Source organism: Tachypleus tridentatus, chromosome 5, assembly GCF_004210375.1.
Source record: "Tachypleus tridentatus isolate NWPU-2018 chromosome 5, ASM421037v1, whole genome shotgun sequence".
Taxonomy (NCBI): Eukaryota; Metazoa; Arthropoda; class Merostomata; order Xiphosura; family Limulidae; genus Tachypleus; species Tachypleus tridentatus.
Window position 1 is genome coordinate 46238651 of NC_134829.1, and position 21679 is coordinate 46260329.

At 35.9% G+C, this 21679-nt stretch overlaps 1 protein-coding gene across 1 annotated transcript in view; it reads left to right on the forward strand.

The window, feature by feature from the left end:
- LOC143251078 (uncharacterized) overlaps window positions 1-21679 on the forward strand; it is a 76779-nt gene that overhangs the window by 45394 nt on the left and 9706 nt on the right. Inside the window, exon 2 of the mRNA XM_076502441.1 lies at window positions 20570-20722. Within this exon, the coding sequence (XP_076358556.1) occupies window positions 20570-20722 (153 nt within the window). The remainder of the gene's footprint in view (window positions 1-20569; window positions 20723-21679) is intronic.

The following is a 21679-nucleotide window of genomic DNA, read 5'->3' on the forward strand; positions in this document are numbered from 1 at the left end:
GCTAGAGTCACAGTCAGAATGATCCACACCAACACATCCTCATCAAAATCTTCATCTTTGTTGGTCTAACAACATCAATGTAGCTAGAGTCACAGTCAGAATGATCCACACCAACACATCCTCATCAAAATCTTCATCTTTGTCGGTCTAACAACATCAATGTAGCTAGAGTCACAGTCAGAATGACCCACACCAACACATCCTCATCAAAATCTTCATCTTTGTCGGTCTAACAACATCAATGTAGCTAGAGTCACAGTCAGAATGACCCACACCAACACATCCTCATCAAAATCTTCATCTTTGTGGGTCTAACAACATCAATATAGCTAGAGTCACAGTCAGAATGATCCACACCAACACATCCTCATCAAAATCTTCATCTTTGTGGGTCTAACAACATCAGTGTAGCTAGAGTCACAGTCAGAATGATCCACACCAACACATCCTCATCAAAATCTTCATCTTTGTCGGTCTAACAACATCAATGTAGCTAGAGTCACTGTCAGAATGATCCACACCAACACATCCTCATCAAAATCTTCATCTTTGTGGGTCTAACAACATCAATGTAGCTAGAGTCACAGTCAGAATGATCCACACCAACACATCCTCATCAAAATCTTCATCTCTGTGGGTCTAACAACATCAATGTAGCTAGAGTCACAGTCAGAATGATCCACACCAACACATCCTCATCAAAATCTTCATCTCTGTGGGTCTAACAACATCAATGTAGCTAGAGTCACAGTCAGAATGATCCACACCAACACATCCTCATCAAAATCTTCATCTCTGTGGGTCTAACAACATCAATGTAGCTAGAGTCACAGTCAGAATGATCCACACCAACACATCCTCATCAAAATCTTCATCTTTGTCGGTCTAACAACATCAATGTAGCTAGAGTCACAGTCAGAATGACCCACACCAACACATCCTCATCAAAATCTTCATCTTTGTCGGTCTAACAACATCAATGTAGCTAGAGTCACAGTCAGAATGACCCACACCAACACATCCTCATCAAAATCTTCATCTTTGTGGGTCTAACAACATCAATATAGCTAGAGTCACAGTCAGAATGATCCACACCAACACATCCTCATCAAAATCTTCATCTTTGTGGGTCTAACAACATCAATATAGCTAGAGTCACAGTCAGAATGATCCACACCAACACATCCTCATCAAAATCTTCATCTTTGTCGGTCTAACAACATCAATGTAGCTAGAGTCACAGTCAGAATGATCCACACCAACACATCCTCATCAAAATCTTCATCTTTGTCGGTCTAACAACATCAATGTAGCTAGAGTCACAGTCAGAATGATCCACACCAACACATCCTCATCAAAATCTTCATCTTTGTGGGTCTAACAACATCAATGTAGCTAGAGTCACAGTCAGAATGATCCACACCAACACATCCTCATCAAAATCTTCATCTTTGTAGGTCTAACAACATCAATGTAGCTAGAGTCACAGTCAGAATGATCCACACCAACACATCCTCATCAAAATCTTCATCTTTGTCGGTCTAACAACATCAATGTAGCTAGAGTCACAGTCAGAATGATCCACATCAACACATCCTCATCAAAATCTTCATCTTTGTCGGTCTAACAACATCAATGTAGCTAGAGTCACAGTCAGAATGATCCACACCAACACATCCTCATCAAAATCTTCATCTTTGTCGGTCTAACAACATCAATGTAGCTAGAGTCACAGTCAGAATGATCCACACCAACACATCCTCATCAAAATCTTCATCTTTGTCGGTCTAACAACATCAATGTAGCTAGAGTCACAGTCAGAATGAACCACACCAACACATCCTCATCAAAATCTTCATCTTTGTCGGTCTAACAACATCAATGTAGCTAGAGTCACAGTCAGAATGATCCACACCAACACATCCTCATCAAAATCTTCATCTTTGTCGGTCTAACAACATCAATGTAGCTAGAATCACAGTCAGAATGATCCACACCAAGACATCCTCATCAAAATCTTCATCTTTGTAGGTCTAACAACATCAATGTAGCTAGAGTCACAGTCAGAATGATCCACACCAACACATCCTCATCAAAATCTTCATCTTTGTCGGTCTAACAACATCAATGTAGCTAGAGTCACAGTCAGAATGATCCACACCAACACATCCTCATCAAAATCTTCATCTTTGTCGGTCTAACAACATCAATGTAGCTAGAGTCACAGTCAGAATGAACCACACCAACACATCCTCATCAAAATCTTCATCTTTGTCGGTCTAACAACATCAATGTAGCTAGAGTCACAGTCAGAATGATCCACACCAACACATCCTCATCAAAATCTTCATCTTTGTCGGTCTAACAACATCAATGTAGCTAGAATCACAGTCAGAATGATCCACACCAAGACATCCTCATCAAAATCTTCATCTTTGTAGGTCTAACAACATCAATGTAGCTAGAGTCACAGTCAGAATGATCCACATCAACACATCCTCATCAAAATCTTCATCTTTGTCGGTCTAACAACATCAATGTAGCTAGAGTCACAGTCAGAATGATCCACACCAACACATCCTCATCAAAATCTTCATCTTTGTCGGTCTAACAACATCAATGTAGCTAGAGTCACAGTCAGAATGAACCAGACCAACACATCCTCATCAAAATCTTCACCTTCGCTACGAAGATCTGACAAATTATCTCATCTTCACTCAACACGTTAGGATTTCTGCGAGAAGCCATTTTGTAAAATATATATAGGTATTGTAAGCAAAAAAAAAAAAAATTCAGGAAACTAATCAGAAAAATGATAGCCGTTCAGAACGAAATAAAATGTGTCTTCTTTCAAACTCAACGTTTTAACGGTTTACAGCTTTGCACAAAACACGAGTAAACTCGTGACTCGTCCGCAATATGTTAATATCATTTTAATTATCAACAATAATTATTATAATTATTAATTATATACTTTTTCGTATATATATGTGTGTGTGTGTGAGTGTGACAAGAACGTGAAACTCTTTATATTGTCGATTTTAAGAAGTTTGAATGTTTTTAAATATGTAGTTTTAGTTTTAATAAGATTATCCTAGATATATAGACAGAAGCAGATAGATCATTGATTCTTCTGGTTGGTGTATAATTATACACTGGTTTAAACTATATTTTCAATATTACAATTTAATCGTTTGCTAGAGGTAGCTACTAATCAAGATGATGACGCGAGCTATAGAACACTCACAAAAATAGTCTCAGAATACATAAGATGATCACGAGATGTTAAAAGCTCAGTTTTTGTGTTCAGAGGTATCGTGTTTATTCAGTTATTCAGTGGATTAGTAAAGTTTATTTGTAACTGTAAATTAGACTTACCATTTCTCTTGGAATTTCTGACCCTACCCTGGTGGTACAACAGTATATTTGCGGACTCACAGTGCTAGAAACCGGGTTTCCATACCCGTTATGGGCAGAGCACAGACAGCCCCTTGTGTAGCTTTGTGCTTGATTTCAAACAATCAATCAGTCGGAATTTCTGTTCAAACGATGTTGGTGAAATTAGGCCTACAACTTCTTTGAAAGTGATCGTAACCTGCAGTAAACATCATAGAATAAGTAAAATATTTCGATGTACCCTCGAGGACTAAAAATGGCATGACCTATGACCTTTAAAATATTGCAAAAGAGGCAACCTAAAGAATGAATACGTTATAAAAGTACGATCATCATTGAAATACCATGCAAGGCTTGCTTATAGAGCTCAGAAAGAAAGCTATTTACGTTGGACAATGAATGAGCCTTTTAAAATTAAGGCTTAATTAAGTGTAATAAAATTTGCTGTGTACTAGTTTTACCTTTCGAGGTTTTTCCAACAAAATCTTCCGAGGTCAGGCAATCAACGTACTTACTGCAATAACTTTTATTATGTATTGGTTGGAATTAAGCGCAAAGACACACAAGAAACCCGATTTTTAGCAGTGTGAGTCCGCTGGGCCACGGGAGGGCACTTTTATGGTTATTATTTCTTCGTACAAGCGTACTTATCTGTTTAAATGATTATCAGCAGCTATCGTTCAAGAGTTATAAACAGGAGATACGAGGTCTGTTCAAAAAATACGCGGACTGTTTGAATTGCGCGGCTCCAGTTGGTTCCAGGGGAATCCGCTTGGTGTCACTAGGTTCGCACAGATCACCTGATTACGACGCCATTTCCCGATTGCAGATATCTTCATTTGTGTATCAGCTACGCGGTTTTAAGTGAAGTGCGATTTTTTCGTTTGGCGGATTTCAGAATGAATGACCCGAATGAGCAACGACTTGCTGTGAAATTTTGTGTTAAACTTGGAAAATCTGCGACTGAAACTTTTGCTATGCTTAACACGGCTTACGGTGATGTTGCTATGAAGCGTACGGCATGTTTCAAGTGGCATGAACGTTTTAAGGATGGTCGACAGTCCATTGAAGATGATGAGCGTCCTGGACGTCTTTCCACGTCAACTGACGACCCACACGTCGACAAAATCAACACCCTGGTGCGGGCAAATCGACGTCTGACTGTCAGGGAGCTTGCTGAAGAGTGTGAGATATCAGTTGGATCTTGTTACGAAATTTTGACCGAAAAATTGAAGATGCACCGCGTTGCTGCGAAATTCAGCCCTCAGAACTCGTGAGTTTTTGTCCAAACACTCGATCACGGTTCTTCCCCCCCCCCCTACTCACCTGACCTTGCTCCTTGCGATTTTTTCTTGTTCCCCAAACTCAAAAGACCCTTGAAAGGAAGAAGATTTGAGACGATTCCCGAGATTAAGGCAAATGCGACGAAGGAGCTGGAGGACATTACAAAAGAAGCGTACCAGGACTGTTTCAACAAGTGAAATACTGTTGGGATAAGTGTGTGCGTTGGGGAGGAGAGTACTTTGAAGGGGTCCCAGACCTGTAACTTCTAAATAAAGTACATTTTGTTTTATGATGTAAGTCCGCGTATTTTTTGAACAGCCCTCGTATTTAACACAAATTATCTCTCATGTGCATTACAAGTGTGCGTTTCTCTATAAAATACAACGCCTTGGGTTACAAATCTAGACAAACTCACACATTGACATAAAACATAAAGTTGTTTGGTTCGTTCTGTTCAGTTATCAAGTGGTCCACTGGTTCTTGAACGGATGGACATGAAAAGGAATGCATAAATATATTCTGTAAACTGTGAAATTAGTTTGTTTGTTTGTTGTTGTTTTTTAATTTCGTGCAAAGCTACACGAGAGCTATCTGCGCTAGATGTCCTTAATTTAGCAGTGTAAGACCAGAGGGAAGGCAGATAGTCATCACTATCCACCGCCAACTCTTGGGCTACTCTTTTACTAACGAACAGCGAGATTGACTATCACATTATAACGTCTCCATGGCTGAAAGGGCGAGCATGTTTGGTGTGACGGGTATTCGAACCTGCGACCCTCCGATTAAGAGTCGAGTGCCTTAACCATCTGGCCATGTCAAGCCCTTTGGAATTAGATCGTAAAATTTTACGTCACTAAATGCAATAGGTATAAGACATTATCAGTACATATGAATTAACACCTACTTTGACACGTTTATAGGCGAGAGAAAGGAGCGGTTATTACAATGTGCTTCAAGTACATCAAGTTCAAAACATCCAATGAGATCTTAGTCTCAGGAAGAGGTCTAATGTACCTGACCCTCCTGGGTATTTAACATCAATACCCAAATACCTGCTCAGCGAGACTCAGACTCTTATAAGTACCTTAGGTACTCATAAAAGAAAATCTTATCCAAGTACACTTTTAAATAGGTAATGTGGAAGAGAAACCACGATTCATTTAGCTGTTTTACTTGTAGGATGCTGTTATCGGCTTCGAACTAAATGATTTACGTTTTACTTAAGGAATCCTCCTAGCTAAATACTTTAATTATTAAAACTATACAGATGTGTTCTACACTCTGTTTAAAGCAGGTATCAAAACCAAAGTTGTAGCCTGTTAAGCCCTCAGACTTACTGTTGAACCACCTGGAATCGTTGGCGGATTCGACTATAAATATATTTGAAATAATCATGCCGATAAAGTAATGATAGTAATAAAATTAGCATCCATAAGCTTAAACTATCAAGTCATCCCATAAGTAATGTCCGAAAATTTAATACAGAAAGTGCATCATCATTTCTGTCTTTGTAGAAGACTTTAATGATTAAAATATGTAGTAGGACGTGTATAGAAATGTTCAGACAAATAAAAGAAACTAACCCAATTCCACTTTTTCAGATCATTAATCAAATAAACCCTTATGGAGATGGATGTGTCTGTGGAGCAAATTAGACATATAATGCTCTATGAATTTAAAAAAGGCAGAAACTACACGAAACATTCAAGGTATTTATGGAGTCTCTCAATGAAAGAAAATGTCGAAGGTGGTTTCAGAAGTTCAGATCAGGTGACTACAGCTTAAGTGGTGTGCCATGTTCAGGTCGTCCTGTTGAGTTTAATGATGACTTGCTGTTGGTTGCACTTGATGAAGATTGTGCTGTAACAGTTGAAGAACTAGCGCAGAAGCTTAATTCAACCCATTCAACAGTTCACCATCATCTGCAACAGCTTGGAAAGGTGTCCAAACTTAGAAAATGGATCCCCCATGATTTGACAAAAGCCAACCTTAGAGCAAGAGTGGACATTTGCACTTCTCTGCATTCTCGTGATCATAACTTACCTTTGTTGGAGAGGTTAGTGACTGACTGGAGATGAAAAATGGATATTTTATAAAAATGTTTAGCGCCGCAGACAATGGCTCAGTGCAGGTAAACTGGCTAAAGCACAGCCTAAAATGGATCTCCATCCTAGGAAATTCTTGTTAAGCGTTTGGTGGAATATTGTTGGTGTGATCCAATTTGAGTTTGTGCCACTCAATGTAACGATTACATCAGACTTCTGTTGTCAATAGTTAGAGAGCTTGAATGTTGCACTGAAAGAAAAGAGGCCTACTTTGATCAAACGTAAAGGTGTTGTGTTACACCAGGATAATGCACGGCCCCATACAGCAAGGATCACATCTGTAAAGATTGAAGAGCTAGACTGGGAAAAACTTCCACATTCTCCTTATTCTCCAGACATTGCTCCATCTGATTATCATCTATTCTGAAGTTTGCAGAACTATCCTGATGGAAAAGAGCTTGGAACACATGAAGATGTCAAAACTACCCTCTCTACATTCTTTTCCTCTAAACCCCAAGAATTTTACAGAAGTGACATTCAGAAACTTGTGAATCGTTGGCAGGAAGAAATTAATAATAATTGAGCATACATTGATGATTAAGTAACATTAAAAGCGTCAGAAATCCTTTCTCTTTTTCTGAACCTGAAATTAGACATCACTTAAGGGATGACTTGATGAATCTTAATACCTTGAGAAATTCACGAAAGTAATCATTATATTTTTCAGCAGTGTTATTTTTTATCTAAAAGACGGAAACATTCGATTGTACTGCGAACGAATATTGACTACACTACTCCTGTCCCCCCCCCAAAAAAAAAATCGATATCTCGCAAAATTCATAGACTCGAGGAAAGCCAGCTGATCAACACTACCCAAGTACCGGCATGGCCAGCTGGGTTAAGGCGTTCGACTCGTAATCCGAAGGTCACGGGTTCGAATCTACGTCACACAAAACATGCTCGCCCTTTCAGCCGTGAGAGCGTTATAACGTGACGGTCAACCCCACTATTGATTGGTAAAAAGAGTAGCCCAAGAGTTGGCGGTGGATGGTGATGACTAGCTGCCTTACCTCTAGTATGACACAGCTAAATCAGGGACGGCTAGCGCAGATAGCCCTCGAGTAGTTTTGGGCGAAATTCAAAAACAAACAAACACTTTTACCTGAAAAAAAGGCGCGAAACGTGCACTAGTTTGGTTCCCTATATTATATCATACTGGAATGGAAAATATGAATATTAAAATATAATTTGAAACTATAGAGGTAGTTATAGACGAACAGGTGAATATTAAAGGAATGAATAAAAACATATGAATAAAGACATCGTTAAGGTAAAAATTTAAATTCTCCTTACATTATTATTCCCTGAATGGAGCAGTGTTTCGTGCACGTTAATCTCCAAGCCAATCCAGTATTGTAGGTAACTTTTATAACGCACCACCTACTGGAAACACAGACCGTGTTGAGCGGCTTCCCAACTCGAGTATTGGGCTTCATAACTCGGTTTGTTTGTTTTTGAATTTCGCACAAAGCTACTAGAGGGCTATCTGTGCTAGTCGTCTCTAATTTAGCAGTGTAAGGCTAGAGGGAAGGCAGCTAGTCATCACCATCCACCGCCAACTCTTGGGCTACTCTTTTACCAACTAATACTGGGATTGATCGTCACATTATAACGCCCCCACGGCTGAAAGAGCTAGCGTGATTGGTGCGACCGGGATTCGAACCTGTGACCCTCAGATTACGAGTCGAACGCCTTAACCCACCTGGCCACGCCCAGCCCTTCATAACTCGGTAGTAATCGCTAACACCCAAGTCTGGACAACACTTTTTTTATAGTTGTGGTTTAGCAACACATTTTATTGTTTTCGTATCCAAATAAAAGTAGAGTCGTTTTCTCAGAGTGCCAACACAAAACCGATTAAATAAAACACTTTAATTCATTTTGTGATGTTCGTGGAGTAAAATTTAGATATGTACAATTTTGATGCGATAACGACGTAATACATAGAGACATAAATGTGTTCATAATACACACCAGTACGTAGTCTCTCAGTCATTAGATTTAATGCACTATAGTTACGGCTTTGTGTGCACGTGTATCTGTTTCTTTTTTTCATCGCAGTAATAGCAGTTGTATTAAGTCACGTAGATTCCTTCTGTATTGTGGGAAAACTTTTCAAATTTAGTTTTCTTGTAATTTTATATAAATTATATGAAAATGGTTCTATAGAAACCATAACGAAACATTAAAACCATCACAGTTACAAGTATTTAGTTCCATAATTTAAATTTAGTCACAAAGGGATATTGTTAGGTACATGTGTAAATGAAGTGAAACGTGGTATGAATGACCAAAGAAACGAGTCACCTTTGAGTAAACTAAGAACATAATATTAGAACTCCGAAGGTTAGAATTAATACATCGTTAAGAACAACGAATAGCTTGAGTCTTGTTTGTGTGCTGCACCGAATTGTTGGAGATATTTATAAAAAAAAAAAAAAAAAGATACATTAGTTAACATTTTAAAATAATTATAATTTTTCGTATATTTTTCGTCGTGAATTTTACCTTTTGAACGTTACAGGCTTGACCCAACCGTATCTCGACTGTTACATGCATTTTAGAAGCATAAGATTCGAATTCGAAAGGCAACAAAAATCTTATGAATAAACTTGAACACCATCCGCCGAATACTGGCATTTGTCGTTACTCGTGTTCCAGGCCAGGCATAGCCAGGTGGGTTAAGGCGTTCGACTCGTAATCTGAGGGTCGCGGGTTCGAATCCCGGTCGCACCAAACATGCTCGCCCTTTCAGCCGTGGGGGCGTTATAATGTGACTGTTAATCCCACTATTCGTTGGTAAAAGAGTAGCCCAAGAGTTGGCGGTGAGTGGTGATGGCAAGCTGCCTTCCCTCTAGTCTTACGCTGCTAAATTAGGGACGGCTAGCACAGATATCTCTCGAGTAGCTTTGTGCGAAATTCAAAAACAAACAAACAAACATACTCGTGTTCCTGAATTGTGCGAAAGTGAACAATTTAAGTTGGTCTGTGTGTCTCGTTTTTAACCTTCGAATTAAATATTTGTTTTTATTTAGATTATTATCTTAGGGTTCTGCATAGTTTTAGCTGGTATGTTCGTTTTGTTTTGTAGTCTTCAGTTTAAATACTTTTTTCATTTGATCGTTACCATTGGACTCTTTCCATGTTTATAGTTTATTTGTTTTCTGACCTCCAGTTTAAATACTTCTTTCATTTGATCATTACCATTGGATTCTGTACATGTTTAAGTTTATTTGTTTTGTTTTCTGACCTCCAGTTTAAATACTTCTTAATTAAAGGCAGTTGTTTGACAATTTGATATAATTTTGATCTTCAATATTAACACACTCACGTGATAGTTTCTGCTATGAAACAGTAGATATGAAAATGGTGTTATATACTTGTTAACAATAGTTTCGTTTTTAAATTAAGAAGCAATTTTTTTGCTTCAAACTCCTATATCAGAAATATGTCGTATTTGATAGATAGAACATAATACTGTTTTACTGTTGTTTCTTGTCATTGTTTAAAACTAACTTAGCTGAGAAAGGGAAATCAAATGCTATTATATTTTCTGATTGGTGTTCGTTGTTATTATATGTAATGGTCCAAGTAACCCAAATTCTACATAGGAGTATAGTTGATTATATCACGCCGCTTGTTTCACTATTTTTGAAATTCGTCAGACATCCAGCTTGATTGGACAAAGTTAAATTATGTCGTCGAGTAATGTTCTTCGTGTCACTAGCGATGACTACATTAGTTAAGTACTTCATTTTGATTGGTTGTTATTCAAGGGGGCTCCTTTGTATTCACAATCTGCGACTGAATTTTACGCAGGTAATCTTCAATATTAATATTTGTGTCGTTCGGGAATTAGAACGTGTGCAGTCAGGTTTAAAATTTCTAAATTCTTGACATAAGTTTTACGATATGGTAAAATAATGTGATTTATAAGATATTTTAAACCAACGGTTTAAATGTATTTTGGAACGAAGGGGTGAATATTAAAGAAGTGAATTAAAAAGAACAAGGCTGGTTAAGGTAGAAATTTAACTTCCCGTTATTTTGTTATTTCCTGATTTGAGAAATGATTGCATTACGAATATTAACAAGTATTTTTATTCGCTATTCCACCACACTGAATATATATAAAAATATATATTGGAAGTGAGAGTAAATTAATTTTGTTATTAAACTAACAGTAATAAAAAACATTTCCTACAGAATTTTCAGCTCCTAAATTTACGACTTCCACCAAGTAAATAATATACAGTTCGGACTAAAATGTATAGAAACTATTTCGTAACAAGTTTTTTTTTTTTTTTTTTGGGGGCTCTGCGTGTCATAGTAATTAGCGTGTCCAGCATCTGAGAATTTATAATTCATGGTTTGTTGCTTCAAAAACGTGCTTAGAAATTTAGGGTCGTAGATGCGTTATAAGAGCGACGGTCAAATTTTGCTATTCGATCAGGGAAGAGAGGCCTAAGAATTTGGACTGGTGGTTCTGGTTTTAGCTGCATTTTATACACTTATTAACTGAGGGTTAAGCTTGACTTTGCACAAGTAGCCCTCGCGTGTACTTTTGCGTTAAAGATCAAAGGCAAACAAACCTTTACCGACTTAATCAACGTCAGAGTATATATAGAACCCAACAGCGTTTGCGTGAAGGTGATTAAAACACGCGTATAAACCGAAACGTTAGTTGACTCTGTGTAAACGATTTCCATCATTGAAATAAAAATAACGATAGAATGTAATCATTGTCACATCAAATATAAAACGGAGAATTTTCCGTGTTAATTAAAGTGTCTTTGTCAGTTAACTTACCGTAAAGCCATATCGTAACTGAAAGCAATTCGAATGACTCTTCTAAAGCTATACGTATGTATTGATCCTAAGAACAAGGTTTGTTGGACACTTTCCTGATCCATTAGAAACTGTACGATCAACGTAGAATGATCGGGAAGTTTGAGGCGTGCATTTGAAGTCACTATATTATCAGTAACTTTTGACCAAAGCGCCCCCTCCCGTCGCATAGCTATATGTCTGCGGACTCGCACCGACATATATTTTGTCTTAGAACACAGCTGCACAATACGTCATTTACGCCTTGTACACCGGGGAGGATCGAGCCAATAATTTTAGATTCGTAAGTCCGTAAACTTACCGCTAACAACATATCAAGGCTGAAAATTGATTTGTAAGTTATTGAAACCAATGCAGTATAACAAAATGACTAGAAGCGTATACTTAATGTCATAAATCGATATATCAGAACAGATAAAAACAGAATGCAGTGAATGATCATTTGGATGTTATTTCTCTATTATTGATGTTTTAGATCGCAAGACAATGTTAAAAAAAAGAGAGAGAGTTTCTCCTGTCCTATTAAATGTAACAGAACAAGACAATGGTATTATATTTGTTTCAGGCGATTATTTTGTCCTATTTTCTATCCTTTTATTTCTGTCTTTACAGAGATTTTATCATAACTAATGTCTGTCCTTACTGATTTTATTGTACTGAATTGCTTGATCACGATCAGACACATTTAAACCAACATGTGTTTTTAGGTTTTTTCTTTAAATTGTACAATGTTTCATACACTTTTATGTTTGTGTATGTTTGTATTATGATAGTTTAACTTTCACTTACGAGAGAGAAATATGTTCACTACTTCTGTACAGATCACATCGTAAAACTATATTCAGTGAAATGAAAGTCTTGTATGTAAGGCTCTATGTTCTCGTGATTTCAACTTGACAGAAGTTTTATACTTGAGGAGTTATATCAAGGCTTCTGGTTGAGACTGGAATGTTTTAATTTAACGAAAAAATAAGTTAAGCCCATAGACAGTCTCTGTGTAAATAGCACGCTTGCACTTGTTCGCTTGGAACTTTTCTCGCACATTTCTCGATGAAATGCTACAAATTTCATATCGTTAGAAAGGTCATTGCCCGAGCAGATCAGATTGCATCATGGCTTTTCAATTGAGAATCACCATACCTATTTTTTGTTTAATGAAACTTGTCAATGCAATGAGTGTTGTACACGATGGCACGTGGTCATCACGTGAGGGTGGCTTCAATTTCAACTTTAGTTGTTTTTTTTATCATTTACAAAGTATTTCACACAAACAACAATTAACCCACATGCAAAAATACACTAAATACAATTTCTTTAGGCTTTCTCGATTTATTCAAGTTATAAAAAACACACATACATAGTCCTTTCAAAATGGCGTACTTATCACTTTTTTAACGCGCATTAAGACGTTTCTGCAATACGGCTACGTTTGCTTCCATTACAACTTTACTTTACTTTACAATAAGTTGGCTTCGGTTTGTTTCAGCTACTTTTTTCGTTACTACGGGTTTCATTCATTGTTTTATTTTTTAGGTTTCGTTTATTTCAACTCGTAAAACCGTGCAATACAATGAACTCTGGAACTGTTTCATACTCTGTATAGTGTTACAAATACCATTACCTTATTGTTTTCCTTGCGTGTAGTTTTATTAAATAAGGTTACGTCTACTAAATTTGTTTGTGTGACCGCGTAACTTTGTTTTTCAAATAGCCCAGGATTTATCGATCTAACACATAGTGCATACAAGAAAGTGTAGCTCAAATAGCGTGCTCGAAAATAATAGAACAAAAAAATTAAAGCGAAAAACATAAACACGCCAGCGAGTGTTTTGCAGGTCATGTCTAGTAGACTAGTATTAAACTTGCCTAATCTGTCACTTTAGCCGAATTCAATATACCAGCTTAGGCTACTGTGTCATAAAAATAACACAGGCTCTTTAAAATATATATTCAAAGAAGTATTTCAAATTTAATGAACATTTATAAGTTAGAATATTTTCAAAAGGGAGATAGAATGCCTTTACCCTTCTGATAATGTAATTGTATTTATGTTACTTTAGCGTGCTTAATGCACTGTAGTTTGTTTACAGAGAGACATATATATCACATCTGTTGCGATTGTACATTATCCTTTATCTGTTTAAATTTAATAGTGTTAAAACGAACTTCGCAAAGCCACTAACCACAGCCTCTCCCCACACAAACAAATATTGAAACTTTAGAAATAAATAAAATATTTACGTTGGTGTGGGTGTTTTATTGTAGCAAAGTCACATCGGGCTATCTGTTGTGTCCACCGAGGGGAATCGAACCCCTGATTTTAACGCTGTAAATCCACAGACTTACTGCCGTAGCAGCGTGGGACAAATATTTACGACTAAGTGCTTCGGAGAAAAAACACTTCAAAATCCATTTCTCTCTCCATTTTTAGGATTTCAATCTAAGTAATAAAAAACAAAACTGATTTACACAGTAAAATATTAAATAAATTTATCTAATTATCTGTTGGAGATTAATGGACTACGACTGCGTTTATTGGTAAAGTTAGCATTCCGTGTTTTAAGTATATTTCCAGTTGAAAATAAATATTTATGTTGGCTAAATGCTGCATTTACTTTTGCCACAGTTACTTTAGTAGCTGTATTTGTTGCCTTTATATGACTTTTTGTCATTTTAATTTACTGAAATTTGTGCGTTATCTTAATAAGAAAGCGAATAAAAAGCAAGAGAACACACACAGCTTCGTTCAAACAAGTTCTTATATGTTACTAGTACGTTTTCCTTTTGTTGTTACAGATGTTTTAGAAGCACGTGCTTGAAAATACTACTCTGACGTAATTTTTAAAGTGTTTGGATTTGGTGTTGAACTGCAAAATCTCATTTAAATGTATTGTTTGTTTTTGAATTTCGCGCAAAGCTTCACGAGGGCTATCTGCGCTAGCCGTCCCTAATTAAGCAGTATAAGACTAGAGGGAAGGCAGCTAGTCATCACTATCCACCGCCAACTCTTGGGCTACTCTTTTACCAACGAATAGTGGGATTAACCATCACATAATAATGCTCCCACGTTTGAAAGAGCGAGCATGTTTGGTGTGACGGGAATTCGAACCCGCGACCCTCAGATTACGACTCGAACGCCTTCACCCACCTGGCCATGCCGGACCTAAATGTTTTGTAAATAAACGGAGGGAAGAAATTAATATTTGAGTTTTAAGCTAATATTAAGAGTTGTAACCGCCAGCGAAACTCGGTTAAAACTCACGCGAAAATCGCATAGTTTGTAATCTTCTGTGCGGTTTGAGTTGTGAACAGAAACTGTATCTCACAAATTATGGTTAAAATCGCACTTAAGAATTCACACGTTTCATTCTCTAATGGAAGGAGAAAGACGACAATTTAATTGTTTCGATGTTGTTGTTCTTTGTTTTCCTTTATACGTACATTAGTTCCAGATTGTCGTTTAAAGGTCGATGCAAGTAAAGCTTCCATTTCTCAAGTAACACGTATGACCTGCTACCATTTTCCGACCTTGATACAGTGTTTGTTTTGGCACGTTTTCAAATTTGTTTAGCTGACGAAAGAAGTTTACTTGTACCGTAAAACGAATGTGTGTATATAAATATATTGATTGTTGTGGCATAATTTACTAATTTTATTTTTGTTTGTTTGTTTGGAATTTTGCACAAAGCTACTCGAGGGCTATCTGTGCTAGCCGTCCCTAATTTAGCAGTGTAAGACTAGAGGGAAGGCAGCTAGTCATCACCAACCACCTTGGGATGCTCTTTTACCAACGAATAGTGGGATTGATCGTCACATTATAACGCCCCCACGACTGGGAGGACGAGCATCTTTGGCGCGACACGGATGCGAACCCGCGATCCTCAGATTACGAATAGCACGCCTTAACGCGCTTGGCCATGCCGGGCCAACTTATTTTATATAATACACGCCCGTTAATATCAGTTTATTTATTTTAACTAATATGGACACTTCACTGCTTTTCAAATTCACCCCCGCAGAGAATGTTTCTCTTTGCTACTCGACTGTTTTCGCAGAAGCAAACAAACAGGCGATTGGCTTTAAAAAATATATATATATTTGTTTGTTGATTTTTTTTTAAAACAACGTTATGAAAATGGTTCATTAAAATGACTAAAACGTTTGATATTCAACATTACTGAATTATGATTTATGTTGAATTGTACGCGAATATGAGAAGTAATGTTGCAAACGATGAAAAACAAGTGTTTTTTTCTTCAACGAAAGGGTAGTAGTAAATATTTTCAACCCATTGTAGTATCATGCCACTTTTTTCGATAAAATTTACGTTTAATAACTGTCATTTTCAAGCTTTATAATTTTGCTTATTAGAAAGAAAAAAATGCGAGAGTGAGACAGACAAATGAATGTATAAATAGTTGAATGAATGAAATAAAAACATCTGACGTATAAAAGCTGTTAGTTATAGTTCCAACCAAACAAACAAATCGATTGGTGTGTTTATGTGTGACAGTCACGTCGGACATGTCATTCCATACAAGACCTTCACGACTATACTTTGTCAACTGTAGTAATTCTAAACTACTGTAGGTAATATCTTGTAATAATAATAACCCTAGCCAGAGTTAGTATTAGTTAAGCTGCTGGTTATTAGTATAATTTGTAGGGTTAATAATACAGAAGAAAGTTAAAGCTCTAAGGGTAAATTGGCGCAGTGGTCCCTATGTTCTGTATCTCGGATCTGTGGAAGAAAGGGGGTGTTTTTTTCGATGAGGCTATTAGTTTTGGGGCATGCTCAACATTTTGTGAGGGGTGGTGGACTTTTTTCTCATACAGTAATGAGTAGTAAATATTTTGTGTTGATTTTCACATCAAATCGATTTACAACTTCACTAATATGCATTTTTGCAGACAAAAACACATTCACTCGTATATGGTTACATAAATAAAACTCTTTAGTCTCTGATCATTCGTTTCTTTTTCCCGAATCATCAGAATTGTTTTTACTTATAAGTCAAATTTATAGTTTTATCTATGCTTGTGAAATTACGTATTATTTTTTCGGCGTCAGAATACATACAGAAATCGGTAAATTTCAGAATTTCTTCTCGCTAACTCATAAGTAACAACTTATTCTATTCTAACTTTTGTTCCTTCTACTCAATCATTTTTATTTCTTTACGACTTATTTCCACTTCGTTAGCAGCACCAGTAGTCAGTTTGAAATGTGTTGAGTTAGCATTAAGTTTCGATCTGTTTGTTTAATTTAGTGAAAAACTACTTAATTAAGCTGTCTGCGCCTTATCCAACACGGAGTGTCGAACCAAGCGATTTAAGTCGGTAAGCTTACCGCTGACTGATTCATACATTTCTGTCAGTTTTTAGTTCAGTTAATTAAGTGTTACAAGCCTAAATCAAATGTTTTGTACTAATTAACAGCATGATTTCTCAGACACTTTTAATATCTTAAATGGAGTCATGTAAACTGTACCCAAGTGACAAATGACGTTTGTATGTACTACAGATCAGATATCTACACGTTGAAGAAGTAAAATAGGCCTTTAAAAATTTATCCTTTATATTAAACATTAAACACTCGATTTTGTTAGCTCGTCGCAAATGTTTGGCACGTAGTTACATAACGTTAGTTCCAGGAAAATAAAAGAGCAAATAGATAAGACAAAATATTAACAGTGATAATAATCAGTAAAGGGGTTTTAAAAAAGGAAGTTATTTTTGAGCTTGGGAAATTCCATGCCAGAAATATGATAAAATTTGGTTCTGTCAGTGCTTTGATATATTTGTATCTTTCGCATAAGTAATATAAATTTTCTAGGAAACACGTTAACAAAATAATTAAGTGGACTATAGTATTACTTAATCCGTAATATTACTGTATCTGACGTGTTGGAATGGAAATTACTGTTGATACAATCGAAAGCTAAGTCCATCTGTTATCGTACTATTTGTATGTGCGTATTATTAGATAGATAAATTTAAGCAAAGCTGTGAAATTACTAAGAACCCGAATTTATTAACGTTTAAACCTCCACGGTACTATATATTATGTAATTGCTCAAGAACGTTATAGAACCATCTATTTATAGAGCTCTTTTCAATGTCACTTACTAGTGAGAACCTCGTTAACTAGGTGACACTTGTATCGTTTCGAATTTTATTCTGTAAGTTTTCTATCCTTAATTGTTTAATATTTAAAGTACGTTATGAAAATTAAAGATATGTTGTTAGTGACAGATCACAAAAACAATTTTTTTGTGACGTATTAACTAACGCTGCTTCTTCCCAAACACAATAATAGGCTGTTCAATTATGTATTAATGCGCGATCCATTTTATTATGTCATAAATTAATCAACGCCATTATTCGTAGTGCACAAAAGTGTTCTGTTCTGTAATGTCACAAAACCGTGTTAAAAAACGTATTGGTTATCTGTCAAATTTTCCGTTTTTCTAACTCATTTTCTGTTATTTTTCCCACTGAAATATATTTTTATGGTACCCACATGCCTAATTGGAAGTTGTAAAAGTTACTCCTAAATTTTCCTCAGCTCTTTCCCTGTTCAGCCATGTTTGTTTCGAAACGTGGCTAAATAGGGGGGGGGGGGAAACAACAACAATTATTTACTAAACAGAAACGTATAAGATATGAAATGTTTTCTCTACAAACAGGCTGATAAGTATATAGACCAGTGCACCAACAAAATATTGGATGAATAGATAGACAAAGTAAATAAACGAATAAATACAATAATAGATGGTTAAATAACAATGGAAGAGTTGTAGCATAAACTTATATAAATGTCAAGAAATACAGGATCAAAAATAAAAGAGGTTAATAGATAAATTAAAACATACAAATGATGAGTAGATACACAAGTGATAAGTGGGCGCAAGACACAAGATAAACGTGTATTCAAATAACCACAATCCGTGGGTCGCGGGTTCGAATCTCCGTTGTACCAAACATGCTCACCCTTTCAACCGTAGAAGCGTTATAATGGGATGGTCAATCCTATGATTACTTGGTAAAAGAGTAGCCCAAGAGTTGGCGGTGGGCGGTGGCGACTAGTTGCCTTCCATCTACTCTTACACTACTAAATTAGGAACGGATAGTGAAGATAGCCGTGAGTAACTTTGCACGAAATTCAGAACAAACCAAAGCAATCAGATGAACACTTTAGACAATTTCAAGCTACTTCTTAGAATGGCCAACAGGTGTTTTAGGTTTGTTTGTTTGTTTTTGAATTTCGCACAAAACTTCTTGAGGGCTATCTGTGCTAGCCGTCCCTAATTTAGCAATGTAAGACTAGAGGGAAGGCAGCTAGTCATCACCACCCACCGCCAACTCTTTTACCAACGAATAGTAGATTAAGAGTCGCACACCTTAACGAGCTTGGCCATGCTGGGCCCGGTGTTTTAGGTAAATTTAAGAGTGAAGAAAAGTTAAAATGTGACAATTATGAAGTAAGAGATAACATGCAGATAAATTAGAGATAAATAGCAGATAACTAAGAAGGAAACATAAAATAGTGACTAAAGTATAAGAAAAAAAAAAACAAAAAATATATAACTGACTTTCAGATCTATATCATTTCAAATTAGTGTAATAATAAACTGCTAGGTGCCTAAACCATCTGGATTGCTTTAATTAATAACTACAGTATAATAGCAGCAATGTATAGTGATAGATATGACATTCTAAGCCTATTCCTGTATAAAATATTTTTCAATTTAAAAGTGCGACTTAAAAAAACAGTAAAATGTTTTAGTTGAGATTTATAAATGACATGTTTCTATGTTTGTTTCTTGTTTTCAGTATAGAAGAAAAGAAGTTGGTTCCTTGTAAATATTTATAATTATACACTAAATAAGTTTATTTAATGTTTTTTGTTATGGAAAAAAACACCATCAATTCTTTATAGTCTTATAAATTATACACTTTTTAAGTTGAGTTCATGTTTTTGTTAGTAAAATTAATTGGTTCCTTAAGTGTTTTTCAGTGGTATGTTTGCAGTGAAAACCTATGAGAAAATAATATACTTTTGTATCTGAATTGTGTTAAAAAGATTTTCAACAGTTACGATAGCATTATCCCATCACAAGATATCAGTACAAAGAAAACTAAAGCATTCATATTTTTTCAACCAGCATATATCAAGTCTGAGTTTTGGAGATTTTGAAAATTGGTTTTTCTTTTAAGTTTATAAAATTCAATTGTGCTGGTTGCAAGATATTTTGACAGTTATTTAGTGTTACAACTTTCTGTCACAGCAAAACATTCAACATCTAAATCTAACTCCTAGTGTTAATGATTGTGCAGTATTATTACTGAAAGAGGTCCTTATACGTTAAGTCATTATAAAAAAGTGATAAGCTTCAGTGAGAAATTTCTTCATATTTTCACACTGGTGTGAACCATAATACACTATCGGTGTTCTGTTGAAATGAAATAAGGCACTTAAATCATGGGTTCAGTTATTAAATATTCTGCATTGAGTTGGCGTGGATTCAGGGTCTTCAGCCTATGTTAGTTTTATGTACCATAGCATCTGAGATATCAGATTTTCATGTGTTAACCAGACAATTCACAGCTTGACCATTACACAAGTATCGGAAACATTAAGATCAGTTGAAACACAAAAGGAAATGCCATAAGATGCTTCCATCTATTTCACGCAGTGTCTTGGAATTACTCATGTTGGTTGCAGGACACTAAAGAATTTTAACACATTTCCCAATTAATTAATCTTATTCATTGAAAAACATAGCATTAGCAATAGTTTGTTATCCCTATTCAAAGTGTTATGTGCTCTTCAAGTCCATCAAGGTCAAATATGAGACACAAAACATTTTTTTCCTTTGTTTATAAATTTGTTGTCTACGTTTCTAAGTACACATTTTCTTCTTTTCTTGCAGAAGCTGAATCAGTTGATAAAACAACTTGAAGAAGATCTCAGAACTGCCCACATCAGAAATCCTGAACCGGAAGTACAACAGCACTTGGAAGCTTTGTACAGTGAAAAGGACCACATGAAAAAAGAAATATTTCTTCTTCGAGAAACAATAAAAGTAAGGATTTAATAAATTGGTTCAGTTAAGTACAGGATTTACTTTAAATATTTTGTTGTTCATTATGAATCTGATTACTTGTTAATGTTTTTAAATCTTCAGTGCTAAGTTTAATGAGATTTTTCATATAAATAAAATATAATGTGATTGTACATGCACTTTATATAATAAATTGTATAAAGTATGTATCATAAAATAAGTGTAAACCTATGTGCGTGGGTGGGAATTGAGATGTGCGTGTTGTAACTTTTACAGAGTTACGCATGGTGTGGCACAATAAGTTTGATATCAGAGTTTTGTACTATTCAGCTAATTTAATAACAGTTTGTGGTACAGGAAGGTAAGTGTCTGGTGCAGTATACTGGGATACTGAAACAATTGTAGATATTCCTTTAGTTATAGAGGCTATAAAAATTATACAGCATGTATTCTTGTTCACCATATGGATATCACCTTATATTCCTACTTCTCCGAGCTTGAGGCAGAATGATGTCCTCAACTGACAAACGTACCCTAATTACAGATCATTTTGTAACAGGTGATTTTTTTGTATGTGATCATTTTACTAAAACTCTGCCACATTTGTGGTGATTCATTTAGTAAATTCAAAATCATAACCCACAGTCCGTCTCCAATACAGGCTCAGCTCACTGAACAAAAACCTGTGCACTCAGTTAAAAACTGGAGGACATTTTTAAAAATTTTTATTAGGCTATTATATATTTTATGATGATTGGATGCTTTTCAAAGCATTCGTGGCTAACTGACCTATGTTCAAACCTCTGTTCAAACAGCTTCTGATGAATTCATAATTTTAATTTCAAGCACACAGCCTGTGAAAGTTTAGAGAAAATCGTAAAGGAGGTACAGAAACTATTAGTTTAGATTTATTGTCATCTTTTAATAATAAAATGATTGAGAGGTTAGAGACTGGGTTAGAGTGATCATTAATCTGTT